Source organism: Mustelus asterias, chromosome 27 (genome assembly GCF_964213995.1).
Source record: "Mustelus asterias chromosome 27, sMusAst1.hap1.1, whole genome shotgun sequence".
Taxonomy (NCBI): Eukaryota; Metazoa; Chordata; class Chondrichthyes; order Carcharhiniformes; family Triakidae; genus Mustelus; species Mustelus asterias.
In genome coordinates this window covers 43,326,751-43,347,889 of record NC_135827.1, presented here as the reverse complement: position 1 = coordinate 43,347,889, position 21,139 = coordinate 43,326,751, and the positions used below count along the sequence as shown (strand labels likewise).

The 21,139-nt window shown below is 44.5% G+C and overlaps 1 protein-coding gene across 1 annotated transcript in view; it reads left to right on the top strand.

The window, feature by feature from the left end:
• LOC144480013 (glutamate receptor ionotropic, kainate 4-like) overlaps positions 1 to 21,139 on the top strand; it is a 289,723-nt gene that overhangs the window by 245,996 nt on the left and 22,588 nt on the right. Inside the window, exons 17-18 of the mRNA XM_078199163.1 lie at positions 3,352 to 3,480; positions 4,126 to 4,244. Coding sequence (XP_078055289.1) covers positions 3,352 to 3,480; positions 4,126 to 4,244 — 248 coding nt within the window. The remainder of the gene's footprint in view (positions 1 to 3,351; positions 3,481 to 4,125; positions 4,245 to 21,139) is intronic.

Sequence of the window (21,139 nt, the reverse complement as noted above, 5' to 3'; positions counted from 1 at the left end):
TACCTTCTAAGCATCACCTGGGTTCAAATGAAGTTCTTCAGCCAATTAAGGGTTTCAATGACCAGTGAATTCATCATCAATTCCATTGATACTCATTTAATCACCCAACAGTTTCCAATCAGACAGGGAATAGAACTTTTAAGATATTTTTCTCTTTACATGATGAATTATTTTTTGAAGTGTAATTACATTTGTTATCTTCTAAAACTCCTATGTGTAGACATATTATAAACAGTACTACATATTAGAATATCTTAGAAGACTCATAACACAAGCCGTTGAAAACTTGAACTTTCATTGAACATTTGTATGTCTTTATATTTCTTGTTCAATGACTACTGAGATTTTGTCATGAGTCCAACACTTATATTAAGGGCATGAGCAAATTGTTTAGATTTTGAATATTGACATTATGAGAGTCCCAGGATTCAAAGGGAATGTTCCAATGATAAACAGTGGGAACTAGTGGGAACTTAATCTGAAAGAACATGGCATTGGTCAGTAACAAATTGCACGTTATCGTTTAACATAGAACATAGAACAGTACAGCACAGAACAGGCCCTTCGGCCCACGATGTTGTGCCGAGCTTTATCTGAAACCAAGATCAAGCTATCCCACTCCCTATCATCCTGGTGTGCTCCATGTGCCTATCCAATAACCGCTTAAATGTTTCTAAAGTGTCTGACTCCACTATCACTGCAGGCAGTCCATTCCACACCCCAACCACTCTCTGCGTAAAGAACCTACCTCTGATATCCGTCCTGTATCTCCCACCACGAACCCTATAGTTATGCCCCCTTGTAATAGCTCCATCCACCCGAGGAAATAGTCTTTGAACGTTCACTCTATCTATCCCCTTCATCATTTTATACACCTCTATTAAGTCTCCCCTCAGCCTCCTCCGCTCCAGAGAGAATAGCCCTAGCTCCCTCAACCTTTCCTCATATGACCTACCCTCCAAACCAGGCAGCATCCTGGTAAATCTCCTCTGCACTCCTTCCAGCGCTTCCACATCCTTCCTATAGTGAGGTGACCAGAACTGCACACAATATTCCAAATGTGGTCTCACCAAGGTCCTGTACAGTTGCAGCATAACCCCACGGCTCTTAAACTCCAACCCCCTGTTAATAAAAGCTAACACACTATATGCCTTCTTCACAGCTCTATCCACTTGAGTGGCAACCTTTAGAGATCTGTGGATATGGACCCCAAGATCTCTCTGTTCCTCCACAGTCTTCAGAACCCTACCTTTGACCCTGTAATCCACATTTAAATTAGTCCTACCAAAATGAATCACCTCACATTTATCAGGGTTAAACTCCATTTGCCATTTTTCAGCCCAGCTTTGCATCCTATCTATGTCTCTTTGCAGCCTACAACAGCCCTCCACCTCATCCACTACTCCACCAATCTTGGTGTCATCAGCAAATTTACTGATCCACCCTTCAGCCCCCTCCTCTAAGTCATTAATAAAAATCACAAAGAGCAGAGGACCAAGCACTGATCCCTGCGGCACACCGCTAGCAACCTGCCTCCAATCCGAAAATTTTCCATCGACCACCACCCTCTGTCTTCGGTCAGACAGCCAGTTGCCTATCCAATCAGCCAACTTTCCCTCTATCCCACACCTCCTCACTTTCATCATAAGCCGACCATGGGGGACCTTATCAAACGCCTTACTAAAATCCATGTATATGACATCAACTGCCCTACCTTCATCAACACACTTAGTTACCTCCTCAAAAAATTCTATCAAATTTGTGAGGCACGACTTGCCCTTCACGAATCCGTGCTGACTATCTCGGATTAATCCGCATCTTTCTAAATGGTCGTAAATCCCATCCCTAAGGACCCTTTCCATCAATTTACCAACCACCGAAGTAAGACTAACCGGTCTATAATTACCAGGGTCATTTCTATTCCCTTTCTTAAACAGAGGAACAACATTCGCCATTCTCCAGTCCTCTGGCACCATCCCCGTGGACAGCGAGGACCCAAAGATCAACGCCAAAGGCTCTGCAATCTCATCCCTTGCCTCCCAAAGAATCCTAGGATACATTTCATCAGGCCCAGGGGACTTATCGACCTTCAGTTTATTCAAAACTGCCAAGACATCCTCCCTCCGAACATCTATTTCCTCCAGCCTATTAGCCTGTAACACCTTCTCTTCCTGAAAAACATGGCCCCTCTCCTGAAGTTTACTGAAGTCTAGTGCCATATCTGAATGTTGATTAGCTTTATAGTATATATATCCCATTGATACTCATTTAATCACCCAAGAGTTTCCAATCAGGCAGCAATAGAACTTTTAAGATATTTTTCTCTTTACATGATGAATTATTTATAGTATACATATCAGCGAAACAAGGGTGCTGATTCCCAATGCACTATGGAAGATCTTGTAATTCACTGTAGGACCTTATGTTACGACGCAGAGATTGATCCCCTAAAGAAGTAACGCCGAATCCCCCAAAGAGGAATGCCTCGCTTTGTAATCTGTTAAAAGTGTGTGGGAAGGTGAACTGTCCTTCAGTAACGTTTGTGGTTAACTAACAAAATACCTGATACTCACTTTATGATGAATATTTAACAATTTATTTATTTAACTATCCGGGAATTTTAACTAAACAAGTAACATCCTGAATAAAATAAGATTCTACTGGAATGCTGTTCAAATAAGTACAATGCCTATTCATTTACAAAAAAAAATAGAATTTTGTCACTCTCAAAAAATATACAACCAGGTTTTGTGTCTTTCGGAACCTTCTGGAGTTTCTCGGTTGATTTCTCTGTCTGTGAGTTCTTTTTGATTTGGTACCTTTCGATGGTTAAATGGTGCGTTCTCTTAAGAGATATATAAAGCTGGCAGGGTGGAGAGCTGCTCTCTCCCTCTCAAGACTTGAGAGGTGGCAGTTGCTAACCCCTGTTTTTCCCCCTTGCACTCTCTTTTCTACCTGTGATGACCTATCAATTTTCCTACAACAGGATTGGTCTGATTTTTTTCAACATCATCAAATTCAAATCTTATAGGATCTTGGTAGCTGAGTGCCTGCTTTAAATTGATTGGGCAAAATTCAAACATTCAAATACCTGAAGCCTGTTACCTGGGCAACCCTGTTATCTAGCCTTAGATACAAATGTTTCAGCTTGGATTCAGTATGTACTTTGCATTTTAAACCTCCAAGCACTGAAACCAAAACCAGTATTTAAACGGACCACACAATGTTTTTGCCCTCTAGTATTTTTACATTCTTTACATCTTTACAAACTCAAATTTGCAACACTTAGATTTCAGTGAACTGTCTTTGATTACAGTTCTGTTGGCTAATCAGTCTGTATTGTTCGCACAGCTTCACTTTTTCGCAATGAATTTGACTTGGCCATTCTCCAACTTCAGGAAAATAACCAGCTGGAAATGTTAAAGCGTAAATGGTGGGATGGAGGAAAGTGTCCAAAGGAAGGAGAGCACAGGGCAAAAGGTGAGGCTGTAGCATTCCGTTAATATGTGTTTTTTCTCTAAGAATTGTTTGATACAGAGAAAATGATAATATTTCATTATCCTATCAATGAAACAGAGTTCTATCCCATGTTTTTTTTTAAACTCTGCTTTCTGTATCCTAACTCACACCAAGCCCCATTCACCTATTAACCCTTGAGCTTGCTGATCTACACTGAGACCAATACTGATGTGTGGCATGTGGCGAGGGTAGATAAGTACCAATTTAAATGGATGGGTGGGGACCACAGCAAGTGACGGCCAAGGCAGGTGGGCAAGTGATTTTAACTCCTGGGTTTTTCAATTTTCCTATCTGAACACTCATCTCACCCCCACGAGAATGACAAAAAACTAAAGGGAATGGGATTTCAGGTGGCAGATGCTGTCAGGAAAAGAGGGAGCAGTGAAAAGTGGGGTGCCTCAGAGTCTATTGAAATCAGGGAAGAAGAAAGGAGGACCAAGATTTCTTGTGGGATCTGAAGTAGTCTGTTCTATGAAAGCTAGTCCAATGCCATGCCACTTTATCCTAAAGTTGACTCAAACATTGCGATACCCAAAAAGAAATGAGGTGCAATTCGTTGGTGTGAACTAAACCATAACACTGTTTCCTTTTTATTTATAATTCCAGGTCTAGGCATGGAAAACATTGGTGGGATTTTTGTGGTTCTAATCTGTGGTCTGATTGTTGCTGTGGTTATGGCTATGATTGAATTCACGTGGACAATGAGACACAGCACAGAAACAGAGGTAATGATAGCTGAAGAGATCCACTTTGATTCTTCTAAAACGTCTTCAGAAATAAATGCTGCTAAAAAAAATTTATGACAAAAGATGGAAAGTGAAACTCTGAGCTCTCCGAGATTCTTAATCCAGGGTTAAATTCTGCCCTTTTAATACTTGCAGGAATATATGATGGGGTCAATTTTCTGGTCTTGCCGCACCCAGCATAGATCGCACCAATCCCGGGAAATAGCTTGCGGATCTAAAAATCAGTTTCGCGCCCGCCACCAAACAGTTTGCAATCATCTCAATCCCTTTATCATGGTGTGAACAGGATTAAAGAGTGCAAGGACATTTAGCATATTTAAAGTAGCATTTAAATATGTATACCCAATTGAAACCCAGCTCCCAGGATCTTTCAACCTTCGGGCTTGGCACAAGAATGGCAAGAATTAGTACTGGTCTCCATCAGCGAAGACCAGGTGTGATGGCCATGGCAGGGGGCTCAGAGGCCATTGAAGCCCCTGGGTTGTCGGGAGCATGTGCCACCAGGCAATGGCCACCAGGCACCCTGGCATTGCCAGTTGGGCATTGCCAATGTGTCAGAGGCAGTGCCAAAGGGGTGGGACCTGAGTGGGAGCACTGATGAGAAGGCTATGCAGGTCAGGCCATACGGGGAGGTGGGGGGGTGGTGGTTGCGCATGAGTGGAGCATGAAGGGGTTCATGATAGGTGGGTCAGGCAGAGGGACCCACCGGGGGTGGCGGTGCTCCAATGCCAGCAACCCTTGTCGTGAAAGTCGTAGGAGAACATGCCACCGATGAGGTGAGGGGTCCCAATGTCTGTGGGGAAAGGGAAGGGGTCTTCCAGTGCACTGTGAGATCGGGTGCCCTTGCAAAACAGCACCCGAGTGCTCTGAAATCTGGCTCACTGGCATATCTAAGCCCTGTCCCACCCAGTACCGATGCGCAACTCACCACTCTCCCAAAAAGTGACTGAATGTGAGACAATTGCAGTGCGAAGTGTGTCTGGGAGATCGGCGTGGATTGCACCGTTATTCTTGCCTTTATGACACCTAGTTTTTTGGGGGGGCCAAATCCACCCAAAGTAAATGGCAATGTATATTAATGCTGCATGATACATTTCTGTTGCATTATAGCCTGGATTCGCAAATACCGTGCAAGCAAATAACTAGCAGTTGCTATGTAACCAATTGGAATTATAAAATGTCTCAGTACAGTTAAAGGTCATTAGGGTCCATTGAATCTGAGCTTATATTTTTCTTAAGGAGTCACCTGATGCAATTAATCAACTTGATCCAACTCTCCAACATTGTGCTCTTCGTGAATTATCTTTCAACTATCAATGATAACAAACAATTCCACAATCTAGCCCACCCTCTGGGAATGGTTAGCTCATTTGCTGTTGAAACTCACAGTTCTCGACTTGAATATTCCACCACACTCCTGGTCGGCCTTCATAAACTTGCGATTATCTGAAGCTCTGCTGCCTGTGTCCTAACTCACACACACAGGATTAGGGGTGGCAACAACTGTGCCAGCACTGCTGGTTAGTACTGCTGACTCACAGCGCCAAGGACCCAGGTTCGATTCTGCCCTTGGGTGACTGTCTGTGTGGGGTTTGCACGTTCTCCCCATGTCTGCGTGGGTTTCCTCTGGGTGCTCCAATTTATTTTCACAGTCCAAAGATGTGCAGGTTAGGTGGATTAGCTATGGTAAATGCATGGGGTTACAGGGGTGGGCCTGGATAAGATGCTTTTTCTCAGAGTTGGTGCAGACTTGATGGGCTGAATGGCCTCAATCAGCACTATAAGGATTCTATGATTCAAAGTTTCTTTCAGCCATCATCCCAGTGCTCATTGACCGACATTAGTTCCTGCTTAAACAACACTGGATTTTAACTTTCTTATCCTTATTCCAAATCCCTCCAAGTGTGGACTCCTCATTATCTCCATAATCTCTTCCACCCCACATCTCTCTGAGGTATTTGCAATCCTCCACTTCTGGCCACTTTAGCATCTCCGACTTTATTGTTCTGCCACTGGTGACTGTGCCTGTAACTGCCAAGGCCCTAAACTCTGGAATTTCCTCTCTAAACCATTCTGCCTTTCTCTCTTTCCTCCTTTAACAGACTCCTTAAAACCTCTCTCTTTGACCAAATATCTATCCTAATATTTCCTTCTGTAGCTCAGTATTAGATTTTGCTAGGTAACACTCCTATAAAGCATTTAGGGATGCTTTAATATGTTAAAGACACTATATATTTATATAAAGGGGCAGGCACATTGTTATGTGCTTATTATAGATCCCTAGATAGTCAGAGGGATATTGAGGAGCACATATGTGCTCAATTTGTGGAGGTGTGTAAAAACATAACAATAGGGTTATTATATTAGGTGATTTCAACTTTCCCAACATTAACCGGGATACACATAGTGTTAAGGGCTTGGATGGAATAGATTTCTTGAAATGTGAACAGGGGAACTTTTTAAATCAATATGTGCAGAGTTCAACAAGGAAGGGAGCTGTGCTGGACCTGATTCTGGGGAATGAAGCCGGACAGGTGGTTGAGGTGGTGGTGGGGGAGCATTTTAGTGATAGCGATCACAACATGGGACAATTTTAGCTTGTTATGGACAAGGAAATAGACAAGTTGCAAAAAAATGTTTTGGATTGGAGGAGAGCGGATTTTAGTAAAATAAGACAGGACCTGGCCAAGGTAGACTGGGAACAGTGACTAGTGGGGAAATTTACAGAAGAGCAGTGAAGGGCATCATAAAGGAAATGGAGAGGGTGCAGGCCCAGCATGTTCCCTCTAGGAAGGAATAACAAGCCCAGAGGATGATGGATGACCAGAGATATTTGGGATGTGATGAGAAGGCACAGAGAGGCTTTTAGCAGGTACCAGGGGGCAAATCAGCGGAGGCATTAGTGAAGTATAGAAAGTGCAAGGTGGAGCTTAAGAAATCAGTTAGGAAAGCAAAGAGGGGATATGAGAAAGCTCTGGCTCGTAAAAGTAGGGAAAATCACAAGATATTCTATAAGTATATCAATGGGAAGAGGATAACCAGGGAAAGAGTAGGGCCCATTAGGGACAAGGAGGCAATCTGTGGGTGGAGCCAGAGGACATAGGGAGAGTGTTGAATGAATACCTCACATCTGTCTTCACCCAAGAGAATGAGGACGATGGTACGAATTCAGGGAGAGAGACTGAGGTTCTTGAGCAAATTGACATCAGGAAGGACAAGGTATTGGAGGTGTTGGCAGCCTTAAAAGTGGATAAATCTCCAGCTCCAGATGGATTGTGCCCCAGGCTGCAGTGGGAGGCAAGGGAGGAGATTGCAGGGGCTCTGACCCAAATTTTAAATTCCTCTCTGGCCACGGGGGAGGTGCCAGGCGACTGGAGAACAGCTAATGGAGTTCCGCTATTTAAGGAGGGTTGTAGAAATAAGCCAGGTAACTACAGATCAGTAAGTCTCATGTCAGTGGTAGGGAAACTATTAGAGAAACTTCTGAAGGAGAGCATCTATCTCCACTTGGAGACACAAGACTTGATCAGGGATAGTCAGCATGGCTTCGTCAGAGGGAGGTCATGCCTAACAAATTTGATTGAATTTTTTGAGAAGGTGATTAGGTGTGCAGATGAGAGTAGTGCAGTTAGTGTAGCTTATATGGATTTCAGCAAAGCCTTTGACAAGGTCCCATATGGGATACGAGGTAATTTGATAAGGTGGATTCAAAATTGGCACAGTTATAGGAGGGTAATGTCAGAAGGCTGCTTTAGTGACTGGAAGCCAGTGTCCAGTGGCGTACCACAGGGAACTGTGTTGGGCGCCCTATTATTTGTCATTTATATAAACGACATTGATGACTATGGTGGGAGGTAGGATTAGTAAGTTTGCAGATGACACAAAAATTGGCCAGGTGGTTAACAGTGAGGCAGAGTGTCTTGGGCTACAAGAAGATATAGACGGTATGCACAAATAAGCATGAGGTGATTGACTTTGGAAGGATTAATTTGGCACGGAAATATTCAATGAAGTTCTGATGAATAAAGGGGCCTTGCAATGTTTGTCCACAGATCTCTGAAGGCAGAAGGGTATGTTAGTAGGGTGGCGGAAAGGCATATAGGACACTTGCTTTTATCAATCGAGACATAGATTACAAAAGCAGAGAAATCATGTTGGAGCTGTATCGAACTTTGCTGAGGCTGCAGCTGGAGCACTGTGTGCAGTTCTGGTCACCACATTATTGAAAGGATGTGATTGCATTGGAGGGGGTGCAGAGGAGATTTGATTTCATAGAATCCAGAATACTACAGTGCAGAAGAGGCCCTTCGGCCCATCCAGTTCTGCACCGATGCATGAAAGGCCCTGACCTGCCCACCTAATCCCACTTACCAGCACTTGGCCCATAGCCTTGAATGCTATGGCGTGCCAAGTACTCATCCAGGTACTTTTTAAAGGATGTGAGGCATCCCGCCTCCACCACCCTCCCAGGCAGCGCATTCCAGACCGTCACCACCCTCTGGGTAAAAGAGATTTTCCTCAAATCCCCCCTAAACCTCCCACACCTCACTTTTAACTTGTTTCCTTTGTAACTGACCCTTCAACTAAGGGGAACAGCTGCTGCCTATCCACTCTTGTACCTCATAATCTTGAATTTGATTTGATTTATTATTGTCACATGTATTAGTATACAGTGAAAAGTATTGTTTCTTGTGCGTTATACAGACAAAGCATCAGGATGCTGCCTGGGATAGAACATTTCAGTTCTGAAGAGAGGTTGGATAGGCTTGGGTTGTTTTCATTGGAGCAGAGAAGACTGAGGGGTGACCTGATTGAGGTGTACAAGATTACGAGGGACATGGACAGAGTGGATAAGGAGTAGCTGTTCCCCTTAGACTGGGAACAGCTAATAACAGGAAAATCTACAGAAGAGCAGTGGGGGGGCATTCAAAAAGGAAGTGGGGAGGGTGCAAGCCCAGCATGTCCCCTCTAGGGTGATAGGAAGGAGTAACAAGCCCAGAGAACCATGGATAACCAGAAATATTCAGGATGCCATGAGAAGGAAAATAAAGGTTTTTAAAACGTACAAGGGGAACAAATCAGCAGAGGCATTAGTGAGGTATAGAAAGTGCAGGGTGGAGCTTAAGAAAGCAATTAGGAAAGCAAAGAGGGGATATGAGAAAGCTCTGGCTGGTAAAAGTAGGGAAAATCCCAAAATATTCTGTAAGAATATCAATGGGAAGAAGATAACCAGGGAAAGAGTAGGAGGACCCATTCAGGACCAAAGTGGGCAAACTGTGGGTGGAGCCAGAGGACATTGGCAAAGTGTTGAATGAATACTTCACATCCATCTTCACCCTAGAGAATGAGGACGATGGTGTGGAATTCAGGGAGAGAGACTGAGGTTCTTGAGCAAATTGACATAGGGAAGGACAAGGTATTGGAGGTGTTGGCAGCCTTAAAGGTGGATAAATCTCCAGGTCCAGATGAATCATGCCCTAGGCTGCTGTGGGAGGCAAGAGAGGAGATTGCAGGGGCTCTGACCCAAATCTTCAATTCCTCTCTGGTCACAGGGGAGGTCACAGTAAGAGTTTTAACAACACCAGGTTAAAGTCCAACAGGTTTATTTGGTAGCAAATGCCATTAGCTTTCGGAGCGCTGCTCCTTCATCAGATGGAGTGGATATCTGCTCTCAAACAGGGTCTGTATCAAACAGGGTAAGTATTTTTAAGACCTGGTTGGCTGTAGAGATTTGCATTCTAATCAGTATTCTGTAACTTGATTTTGTGTCTCTGTGCCCTGTTTGAGAGCAGATTTCCACTCCACTTGACGAAGGAGCAGCGCTCCGAAAGCTAATGGTATTTGCCACCAAATAAACCTGTTGGACTTTAACCTGGTGTTGTTAAAACTCTTAGTGACTGGAACACAGTAAGTAGTCTAACAACACCAGGTTAAAGTCCAACAGGTTTATTTGGTAGCAAACGCCACTAGCTTTCGGAGCGCTGCTCCTTCGTCAGTTGAGTGGGAGATCTGCTCATAAACAGAAAACAGGGCATATAAAGACACAAACTCAATTTACAGAATAATGAATAATGATTGGAATGCAAGTCTTTACAGCTAATCAAGTCTTAAAGGTACAGACAATGTGAGTGAAGAGAGCATTAGCACAGGTTAAAGATTTGTGGATTGTCTCCAGACAGACAGCCAATGAGACTTTGCAAGTCCAGGCAAGAACAGGAAACATTAGTGACTGGAAGCCAGTGTCCAGTGGTGCACCACAGGGATCTGCATTGGGCCCCCTATTATTCATAATTTACATAAATGACATTGATGACTATGTGTGGGGGTAGGATTAGTAAGTTTGTGGATGACACAAAGATTGGCCGGGTGGTTAACAGTGAGGCAGAGTGTCTTGGGCTACAAGAAGATAGAGACAGATTAATGAAATGGACAGATAAATGGCAGACGGAATTTAACCCTGAAAGGTGTGAGGTGATGCACTTTGGAAGGACTAATTTGACAAGGAAGTATTCAATGAATGGTAGGACACTAGGATATTCTGTGGAACAAAGTGACCTTGGCGTGTTTGTCCACAGATCTCTGAAGATGGAAGGGCATGTTCGTCGGGTGGTGAAAAAAGCATATGGGACACTTGATTTTATCAATCAAGGCACAGACTACAAAAGCAGGGTTTGGATTATGTTGGAGTTGTATAGAATTTTGGTGAGGCCATAGCTAGAGTACTGTGTGTAGTTTTGGTTGTCACATTACAGGAAGGATATAATTGTTCTGGAGGGGATGCAGAGGAGATTTACCAGGAAGCTGCCTAGGCTGGAACATTTAATTATGAAGAGAGGTTGGATAGGCTTGGGTTGTTTTCGTTGGAGCAAAGACTGAGGGATGACCTGATCAAGATGTACAAGATTATGAGGGACATGGACAGAGAGGATAAGGAGCAGCTGTTCAACTCAGTTGAAGGGTCAATCACAAGGGGACATAAGAACATAAGAAATAGGAGCAGGAGTAGGCCATCTAGCCCCTCGAGCCTGCCCCGCCATTCAATAAGATCATGGCTGATCTGAAGTGGATCAGTTCCACTTACCCACCTGATCCCTATCAACCCTAATTCCCTTACCGATCAGGAATCCATCTATCCGTGATTTAAACATATTCAACGAGGTAGCCTCCACCACTTCAGTGGGCAGAGAATTCCAGAGATTCACCACCCTCTGAGAGAAGAAATTCCTCCTCAACTCTGTCCTAAACTGACCCCCCTTTATTTTGAGGCTGTGCCCTCTAGTTCTAGCTTCCTTTCTAAGTGGAAAGAATCTCTCCACCTCTACCCTATCCAGCCCCTTCATTATCTTATAGGTCTCTATAAGATCCCCCCCTCAGCCTTCTAAATTCCAACGAGTACAAACCCAATCTGCTCAGTCTCTCCTCATAATCAACACCCCTCATCTCTGGTATCAACCTGGTGAACCTTCTCTGCACACCCTCCAAGGCCAATATATCCTTCTGCAAATAAGGGGACCAATACTGCACACAGTATTCCAGCTGCGGCCTCACCAATGCCCTGTACAGATGCAGCAAGACATCTCTGCTTTTATATTCTATTCCCCTTGCGATACAGGCCAACATCCCATTTGCCTTCTTGATCACCTGTTGCACCTGCAGACCGGGGTTTTGCGTCTCATGCACAAGGACCCCCAGGTCCCTCTGCACAGTAGCATGTTGTAATTTTTTTCCATTTAGATAATAATCCAATTTGCTATTATTTCTTCCAAAGTGAATAACCTTGCATTTGATATATTTCCAAGTAAGGATGTTGAGTGGCTTGAAGGGGAACTTCCAGATGGTGGCGTTCCCTTGCATCTGCTGTCCTTGTCCTTCTAGATGGTAGCGATTATGGGTTTGGAAGGTGCTGTCTGAGGAGCCTTCATGAGTGTTTTTTGTTATCAGATTGGAAACAGGCCCTTCGGCCCAACTTGTCCATGCCGCCCTTTTTTTTAAAAAACCCCGAAGCTAATCCCAATTGCCCGCATTTGGCCCATATCCCTCTATACCCATCGTACCCATGTAACTATCTAAATGCATTTTAAAAGATAAAATTGTACCTGCCTCTACTACTACCTCTGGTAGCTTGTTCCAGACACTCACCACCCTATGTGTGAAACAATTGTCCCTCTGGACACTTTTGGATTTCTCCCCTCTCACCTTAAACCTATGCCCTCTAGTTTTAGACTCCCCTACCTTTGGGAAAAGATATTGACTCTGTACCTTGTCTACGCCCCTCATTATTTTATAGACCTCTATAAGGTCACCCCTCAGCGTCCTACACTCCAGAGAAAAAAGTCCCAGTCTATTCAGCCTCTCCTTATAACTCAATCCATCAAGTCCCAGTGGCATCCTAGTAAATCTTTTCTGCACTCTTTCTAGTTTAATAATATCCTTTCTATAATAGGGTGACCAGAATTGCACACAGTATTCCAAGTGTGGCCTTACCAATGTCTTGTACAGCTTCAACAAGATGTCCCAACTCCTGTATTCAATGTTCTGACCGATGAAACCAAGCATGCCGAATGCCTTCTTCACCACTCTGTCCATCTGTGACTCCACTTTCAAGGAGCTATGAACATGTACTCCTAGATCTCTTTGTTCTGTAACTCTCCCCAACGCCCGACCATTAACTGAGTAAGTCCTACCCTGGTTCAATCTACCAAAATGCATCACCTCGCATTTGTCTAAATTAAACTCCATCTGCCATTCGTCAGCCCACCGGCCCAATTGATCAAGATCCCGTTGCAATTGGAGATAACGTCCTTCACTATCCACTATGCCACCAATCTTGGTGTCATCTGCAAACTTACTAACCATGCCCCCTATATTCTCATCCAAATCATTAATATAAATGACAAATAACAGTGGGCCCAGCACTGATCCCTGAGGCACACTGCTGGTCACAGGCCTCCAGTTTGAAAAACAACTCTCTACAACCTTCTAGCTTCTGTCAAGAAGCCAATTTTGTATCCATTTAGATACCTCACCCTGGATCCCGTGAGATTTAACTTTATGCAACAACTTACCATGCGATACCTTGTCAAAGGCCTTGCTAAAGTCCATGTAGACAACATCAACTGCTCTGCCCTCATCGACCTTCTTAGTTACCCCTTCAAAAAACTCAATTAAATTTGAGAGACATGATTTTCCACTCACAAAGCCATGCTGACTGTCCCTAATCAGTCCTTGCATCTCTAAATGCCCGTAGATTCTGTCTCTCAAAATACCTTCCAACAGATGTGAGGCTCACTGGCCTGTAGTTCCCAGGCTTTTCCCTGAAGCCCTTTTTAAACAAAGGCACAACATTTGCCACTCTCCAATCTTCAGGCACCTCACCCCTGACTATCGATGATTCAAATATCTCGGCTAGGGGACCCGCAATTTCCTCCCTTGCCTCCCGCAATGTCCTAGGATGTATGTCATCAAGTCCCAGGGATTTATCTACCTTGATGCGCTTTAAGACTTCCAGCACCTCCTTCTCTGTGATATGTACACTCCTCAAGACATGACTATTCATTTCCCCAAGTTCCCTAACATCCATGCCTTTCTCAACAGTAAATACTGATGAGAAATATTCATTTAGGATCTCACCCATCTCTTGTGGATCCGCACATAGATGACCTTGTTGATCCTTAAGAGGCCCTACTCTCTCTCTTGTTACTCTTTTGCCCTTTATGTATTTGTAGAAGATCTTTGGATTCTCTGCCTTATCTGCCAAAACAATTTCGTGTCCCCTTTTTGCCCTCCTGATTTCTCTCTTGACTCTACTCCTAAACTCCCTGTACTCTTCAAGAGATTCACTTGATCCCAGCTGCCTATGCACATCATGTGCCTTTTTCTTCTTCTTGACCAGGGCCTCAATATCCCGAGTCATCCAGGGTTCCCGACTTCTGCCAGCCTTGCCCTTCACTCTAAGAGGAATGTGTTTACCCTGAACCCTGGTTAACACACTTTTGAAAGCATGCCATTTACCAGATGTCCCTTTGCCTTCCCACAGACTCCCCCAATTAACTTTTGAAAGTTCCTGCCTGATACCATCAAAATTGGCCTTGCCCCAATTTAGAATTTTAACTTTTGGGACAGACCTATCATTCTCCATAGCTATCTTAAAACTAATAGAATTATGGTCACTGGTCCCAAAGTGATCCCTCACAAACACTTCTGTCACCTGCCATAGAACCATAGAAAATTACAGCTCAGAAACAGGCCTTTTGGCCCTTCTTGTCTGTGCCGAACCATTTTATGCCCAGTTCCACTGACCTGCACTTGGACCATATCCCTCCACACCCCTCTCATCCATGAACCCGTCCAAGTTTTTCTTAAATGTTTAAAGCATTTACCACTTTATCCGGCAGCTCATTCCACACTCCCACCACTCTCTGCGTGAAGAAGCCCCCCCTAATATTCCCTTTAAACTTTTCTCCTTTCACCCTTAACCCATGCCCTCTGGTTTTTTTCTCCCCTAGCCTCAGCGGAAAAAGCCTGCTTGCATTCACTCTATCTATGCCCATCAAAATCTTATACACCTCTATCAAATCTCCCCTCAATCTTCTACGCTCCAGGGAATAAAGTCCCAACCTATTCAATCTCTCTCTGTAACTCAGCTTCTCAAGTCCCGGCAACATCCTTGTGAACCTTCTCTGCACTCTTTCAATCTTATTTACATCCTTCCTGTAACTAGGTGACCAAAACTGTACACAATACTCCAAATTCGGCCTCACCAATGCCTTATATAACCTTACCATAACACTCCAACTTTTATACTCGATACTCCGATTTATAAAGGCCAATGTACCAAAGGCACTCTTTACGACCCTACCCACCTGTGACGTCACTTTTAGGGAATTCTGTACCTGTATTCCCAGATCCCTCTGTTCAACTGCACTCTTCAGAGTCCTACCATTTACCCTGTACGTTCTTCTTTGGTTTGTCCTTCCAAAGTGCAATATCTCACACTTGTCCGCGTTAAACTCCATTTGCCATTTTTCAGCCCATTTTTCTAGTTGGTCCAAATCCCTCTGCAAGCTTTGAAAACCTTCCTCACTGTCCATTACACCTCCAATCTTTGTATCATCAGCAAACTTGCTGATCCAATTTACCACATTATCATCCAGATCATTGATATAGATGACAAACCCAACAATGGACCCAACACCGATCCCTGCGGCACACCACTAGTCACAGGCCTCCACTCAGAGAAGCAATCCTCCACAACCACTCTCTGGCTTCTTCCATTGATGTGGAGATGCCGGCGTTGGACTGGGGTAAGCACAGTAAGAAGTCTCACAACACCAGGTTAAAGTCCAACAGGTTTATTTGGTAGCAAATACCATAATGGTATTTGCTACCAAATAAACCTGTTGGACTTTAACCTGGTGTTGTGAGACTTCTTACTGTTCTTCCATTGAGCCAGTGTCTTATCCAATTTACTACCTCCCCATGTATACCTAGCGACTGAACCTTCCTAACTAACCTCCCATGAGGGACCTTGTCAAAGGCCTTGCTGAAATCCAGGTAGACAACATCCACCGCCTTCCCTTCATCCACTTTCCTGGTAACCTCCTCGAAAAACTCTAATAGATTGGTCAAACATGACCTACCACGCACAAAGCCATGTTGACTCTCCCTAATAAGTCCCTGTCTATCCAAATATTTGTAGATCCTATCCCTTATCACACCTTCCAATAACTTGCCCACCACCGACGTCAAACTTACTGGCCGATAATTTCCCGGATTTCTTTTGGAACCTTTTTTAAACAACGGAACAACATGAGCCACCCTCCAATCATCCGGCACCTCCCCCGTGAATACTGACATTTTAAATATGTCTGCCAGGGCCCCTGCAAGTTCAACACTAGCTTCCCTCAAGGTCCGTGAGAATACCCTGTCCGGTCCTGGGGATTTATCCACTCTGATTTGCCTCAAGACAGCGAGCACCTCCTCCCCTTTAATCTGTAAAGCTTCCATGGCCTCCCTACCAGTTTGCCCTATTTCCGTAGACTCCATGCCCGTTTCCTCAGTAAATACGGATGCAAAAAAACCATTTAGTATCTCCCCCATCTCTTTTGATTCCATACACAGTCTACCACTCTGGTCTTCAAGAGGACCAATTTTATCCCTCACTATCCTTTTGTTCCTAACATACCTATAGAAGCTCTTTGGATTTTCCTTCACTCTGTCTGCCAAAGCAACCTCACGTCTTCTTTTAGCCCTCCTGATTTCCCTCTTAAGTAGCTTCTTGCACTTTTTATACTCCTCGAGCATCTGATCTGTTCCTTGCTGCCCTTCCTTATTTCCCAAGAGGAGGTCAAGTTTTGCCCCCTCTCTAGCCGGGCCATCCACATACTGAATGAGAAATTCCTCCTGAGTACACTCAACAAATTTCTCTCTATCCAACCCTCTAATACTATGGCTGTCCCAGTCAATGTTGGGAAAATTAAAATCTCCGACTATTACCACCCTATTTTTCTTGGAGCTGTCTGTAATCTCCTTACATATTTGCTCCTCAATTTCCCGCTGACTATTTGGGGCCTATAGTACAACCCTATCAAAGTGATTTCCCCTTCTTATTTCTCAGTTCTACCCAGAGCATCTTATAGATGGTATGCACTGTTGCTACTGTACATCAATGGTGAAGAGAGTGAATGTTTCTGGACGGTTTTGTCCTGGATGGTGTTGAGCTTCTCGGGTGTTGGTGGAGCTGCACACACACAGGCAATTTCATCACACTCCTGACTTTTGCCTGTTAAATGGTGGACAAGCTTTGGGAAGTCAGGTGAGTTACCAGCTGTAGGATTCCTACCTTCTGACCTGCTCTTGTAACCACAGTATTTATATGGCTAGTCTAGTTATGTTTCTAGTCAAAGGCAATTCCCAAGATGTTGGGGAGGTGATGGTATTGTCACTGGACTTATAATCCAGAGACCCAGGGTAATGATTTGGAGACCTGGGTTCACATCCCACCATGGGAAATGGTGAGTTTTGAATTCAATAAAAACCTGAAATTAAAAAAGTCTAATGAAGATCATGAAACCGTTGTCGATTGTTGTAAAAAAAAACACATCTGGTTCACTAATGTCCTTTAGGGAAGTTTACCCGACTGGAATACTTAAACTTTTTCCCAAATATTTTCCCCTTGTGTGATGAACAAAAGACAGAGAATCGACTCACATTTCATTTAAACAAAACATTTTCTTTATGTAATGTTTCAGGTACCAATACTCAACATAAATATACATTAGTTGCAACACCTATTTTAACTCAATTCAATTAACTTCAATCTTAACTAACTCATTTAACTTTAATTCTAATTTTGACTCATTTAACTTTAAGTTAACTCAAGTTTAATTGAAAACAAATACTACCTGCTTGAATGAACTGGCCAGGTTCATCCTTGGATATGGATCTTCTTTGTAATTCTTTGTTCTTCTCTGAAGCTGAACTTCAGGGCATGTGTCGCAAATGTGATTCTCAAGTTTCTGCTGAGGAAAAGACTCAAAGCTTCTCTTTTTATCTTAAACTTTGTACATGCTTCCAGAAAGTTCTCTGGGACTCAACCAATGGGACCACCAGAAACTGATCACAATGTTCGATAATAGCCAATGGAGTTACTCGTAAACAACTTCCAAATGCATCAAGTTGCACGTTAAGTCATATAAACGGAATAAGGCACCAGTCTGTCTGGCACCCGTCCAAACAACCATCCTTATCTGGTCAACACAGAAAGTGTCAGGTCACATAGAACATAGAAAGCCACAGCACAAACAGGCCCTTCGGCCCACAAGTTGCGCCGATCACATCCCCACCTCTAGGCCTATCTATAGCCCTCAATCCCATTAAATCCCATGTACTCATCCAGAAGTCTCTTAAAAGACCCCAACGAGTTTGCCTCCACCACCACCGACGTCAGCCGATTCCACTCACCCACCACCCTCTGAGTGAAAAACTTACCCCTGACATCTCCTCTGTACCTACCCCCCAGCACCTTAAACCTGTGTCCTCTCGTAGCAACCATTTCAGCCCTTGGAAATAGCCTCTGAGAGTCTACCCTATCCAGACCTCTCAACATCTTGTAAACCTCTATCAGGTCACCTCTCATCCTTCGTCTCTCCAGGGAGAAGAGACCAAGCTCCCTCAACCTATCCTCATAAGGCATGCCCCCCAATCCAGGCAACATCCTTGTAAATCTCCTCTGCACCCTTTCAATGGCTTCAACATCTTTCCTGTAATGAGGTGACCAGAACTGCGCGCAGTACTCCAAGTGGGGTCTAACCAGGGTCCTATAAAGCTGCAGCATTATCTCCCGACTCCTAAACTCAATCCCTCGATTAATGAAGGCCAGTACGCCGTACGCCTTCTTGACCGCATCCTCCACCTGCGAGGCCGATTTAAGAGTCCTATGGACCCGGACCCCAAGGTCCTTCTGATCCTCTACACTGCTAAGAATGGTACCCTTCATATTATACTGCTGCTTCATCCCGTTGGATCTGCCAAAATGGATCACCACACACTTATCCGGGTTGAAGTCCATCTGCCACTTCTCCGCCCAGTCTTGCATTCTATCTATGTCTCGCTGCAACTTCTGACATCCCTCCAAACTATCCACAACACCACCTACCTTGGTGTCGTCAGCAAACTTACCAACCCTTGGCGTTTATTGGTAGGGGGATTGAATTTAGGAGTCGTAGCGTTATGTTGCAACTGTACACAACTCTGGTGCGGCCGCACTTGGAGTACTGTGTGCAGTTCTGGTCCCCACATTACAGGAAGGATGTGGAGGCTTTGGAGAGGGTGCAGAGGAGGTTTACCAGGATGTTGCCTGGTATGGAGGGGAGATCCTATGAGGAGAGGCTGAGGGATTTGGGATTGTTTTCGCTGGAAAGGCGGCGGCTAAGAGGGGATCTTATTGAAACATATAAGATGATTAGAGGTTTAGATAGGGTGGATAGTGATAGCCTTTTTCCTCTGATGGAGAAATCCAGCACGAGGGGGCATGGCTTTAAATTGAGGGGGGGTAGTTATAGAACCGATGTCAGGGGTAGGTTCTTTACCCAGAGGGTGGTGAGGGATTGGAATGCCCTGCCAGCATCAGTAGTAAATGCGCCTAGTTTGGGGGCGTTTAAGAGATCCGTAGATAGGTTCATGGACGAAAAGAAATTGGTTTAGGTTGGAGGGTCACAGTTTTTTTTTTTAAACTGGTCGGTGCAACATCGTGGGCCGAAGGGCCTGTTCTGCGCTGTAATGTTCTATGTTCTAACCCATCCCTCCACTTCCTCATCCAGGTCATTTATGAAAATGACAAACAGCAAGGGTCCCAGAACAGATCCCTGGGGCACTCCACTGGTCACTGACCTCCATGCAGAGAAAGACCCCTCCACAGCCACTCTCTGCCTTCTGCAGGCAAGCCAGTTCTGGATCCACAAGGCAACAGCCCCTTGGATCCCATGCCCTCTCACTTTCTCAAGAAGTCTTGCATGGGGGACCTTATCGAACGCCTTGCTGAAGTCCATATAGACCACATCCACCGCTCTTCCTTCGTCAATGTGTTTGGTCACATTTTCAAAGAACTCAACCAGGCTCGTAAGGCACGACCTGCCCTTGACAAAGCCGTGCTGACTACTTTTGATCATACTAAACTTCTCTAGATGATCATAAATCCTGTCTCTCAGGATCCTCTCCATCAACTTACCAACCACTGAGGTTAGACTCACCGGTCGGTAATTTCCCGGGCTGTCCCTGTTCCCTTTCTTGAATATAGGGACTGTCGTGGTTCCCCAGGACGACAATTCGTTCACATCGGTTTAAAACAGAGAGTCTGAGCAGCGATCTTCCAAGCAATAGACTTTATTTCGCAGCACAACAGAATAAAGTCGGGATGTCCGGAACAATCCAAAGAGCCCTCAGGCTTTCAGTCTTTAAATACATTTCAGCTTCATATCTCAGGATTCTTATCTCACTTTTACATCCTGACCTTGTTTCTTATCTTACTTTACAGCCTGACCTTGTTTCTTTGGCCACCATTGTTTTTAGTTGACCCTTTATCCGTTTTATTCGCGATTTGTCGCTCCCTGTTACATTTCTTTGTTTCTTAAACCATGGTGGTTATAGCTCTGCCCTTACCTCAACTGTCTGCTTGCACAATAGAACATAGAACATAGAACATAGAAAGCCACAGCACAAACAGGCCCTTCGGCCCACAAGTTGCGCCGATCACATCCCCACCTCTAGGCCTATCTATAGCCCTCAATCCCATTAAATCCCATGTACTCATCCAGAAGTCTCTTAAAAGACCCCAACGAGTTTGCCTCCACCACCACCGACGTCAGCCGATTCCACTCACCCACCACCCTCTGAGTGAAAAACTTACCCCTGACATCCCCCCTGTACCTACCCCCCAGCACCTTAAACCTGTGTCCTCTCGTAGCAACCATTTCAGCCCTTGGAAATAGCCTCTGAGAGTCCACCCTATCCAGACCCCTCAACATCTTGTAAACCTCTATCAGGTCACCTCTCATCCTTCGTGTCTCCAGGGAGAAGAGACCAAGCTCCCTCAACCTATCCTCATAAGGCATGCCCCCCAATCCAGGCAACATCCTTGTAAATCTCCTCTGCACCCTTTCAATGGCTTCAACATCTTTCCTGTAATGAGGTGACCAGAACTGCGCGCAGTACTCCAAGTGGGGTCTAACCAGGGTCCTATAAAGCTGCAGCATTATCTCCCGACTCCTAAACTCAATCCCTCGATTAATGAAGGCTAGTACGCCATACGCCTTCTTGACCGCATCCTCCACCTGCGAGGCCGATTTAAGAGTCCTATGGACCCGGACCCCAAGGTC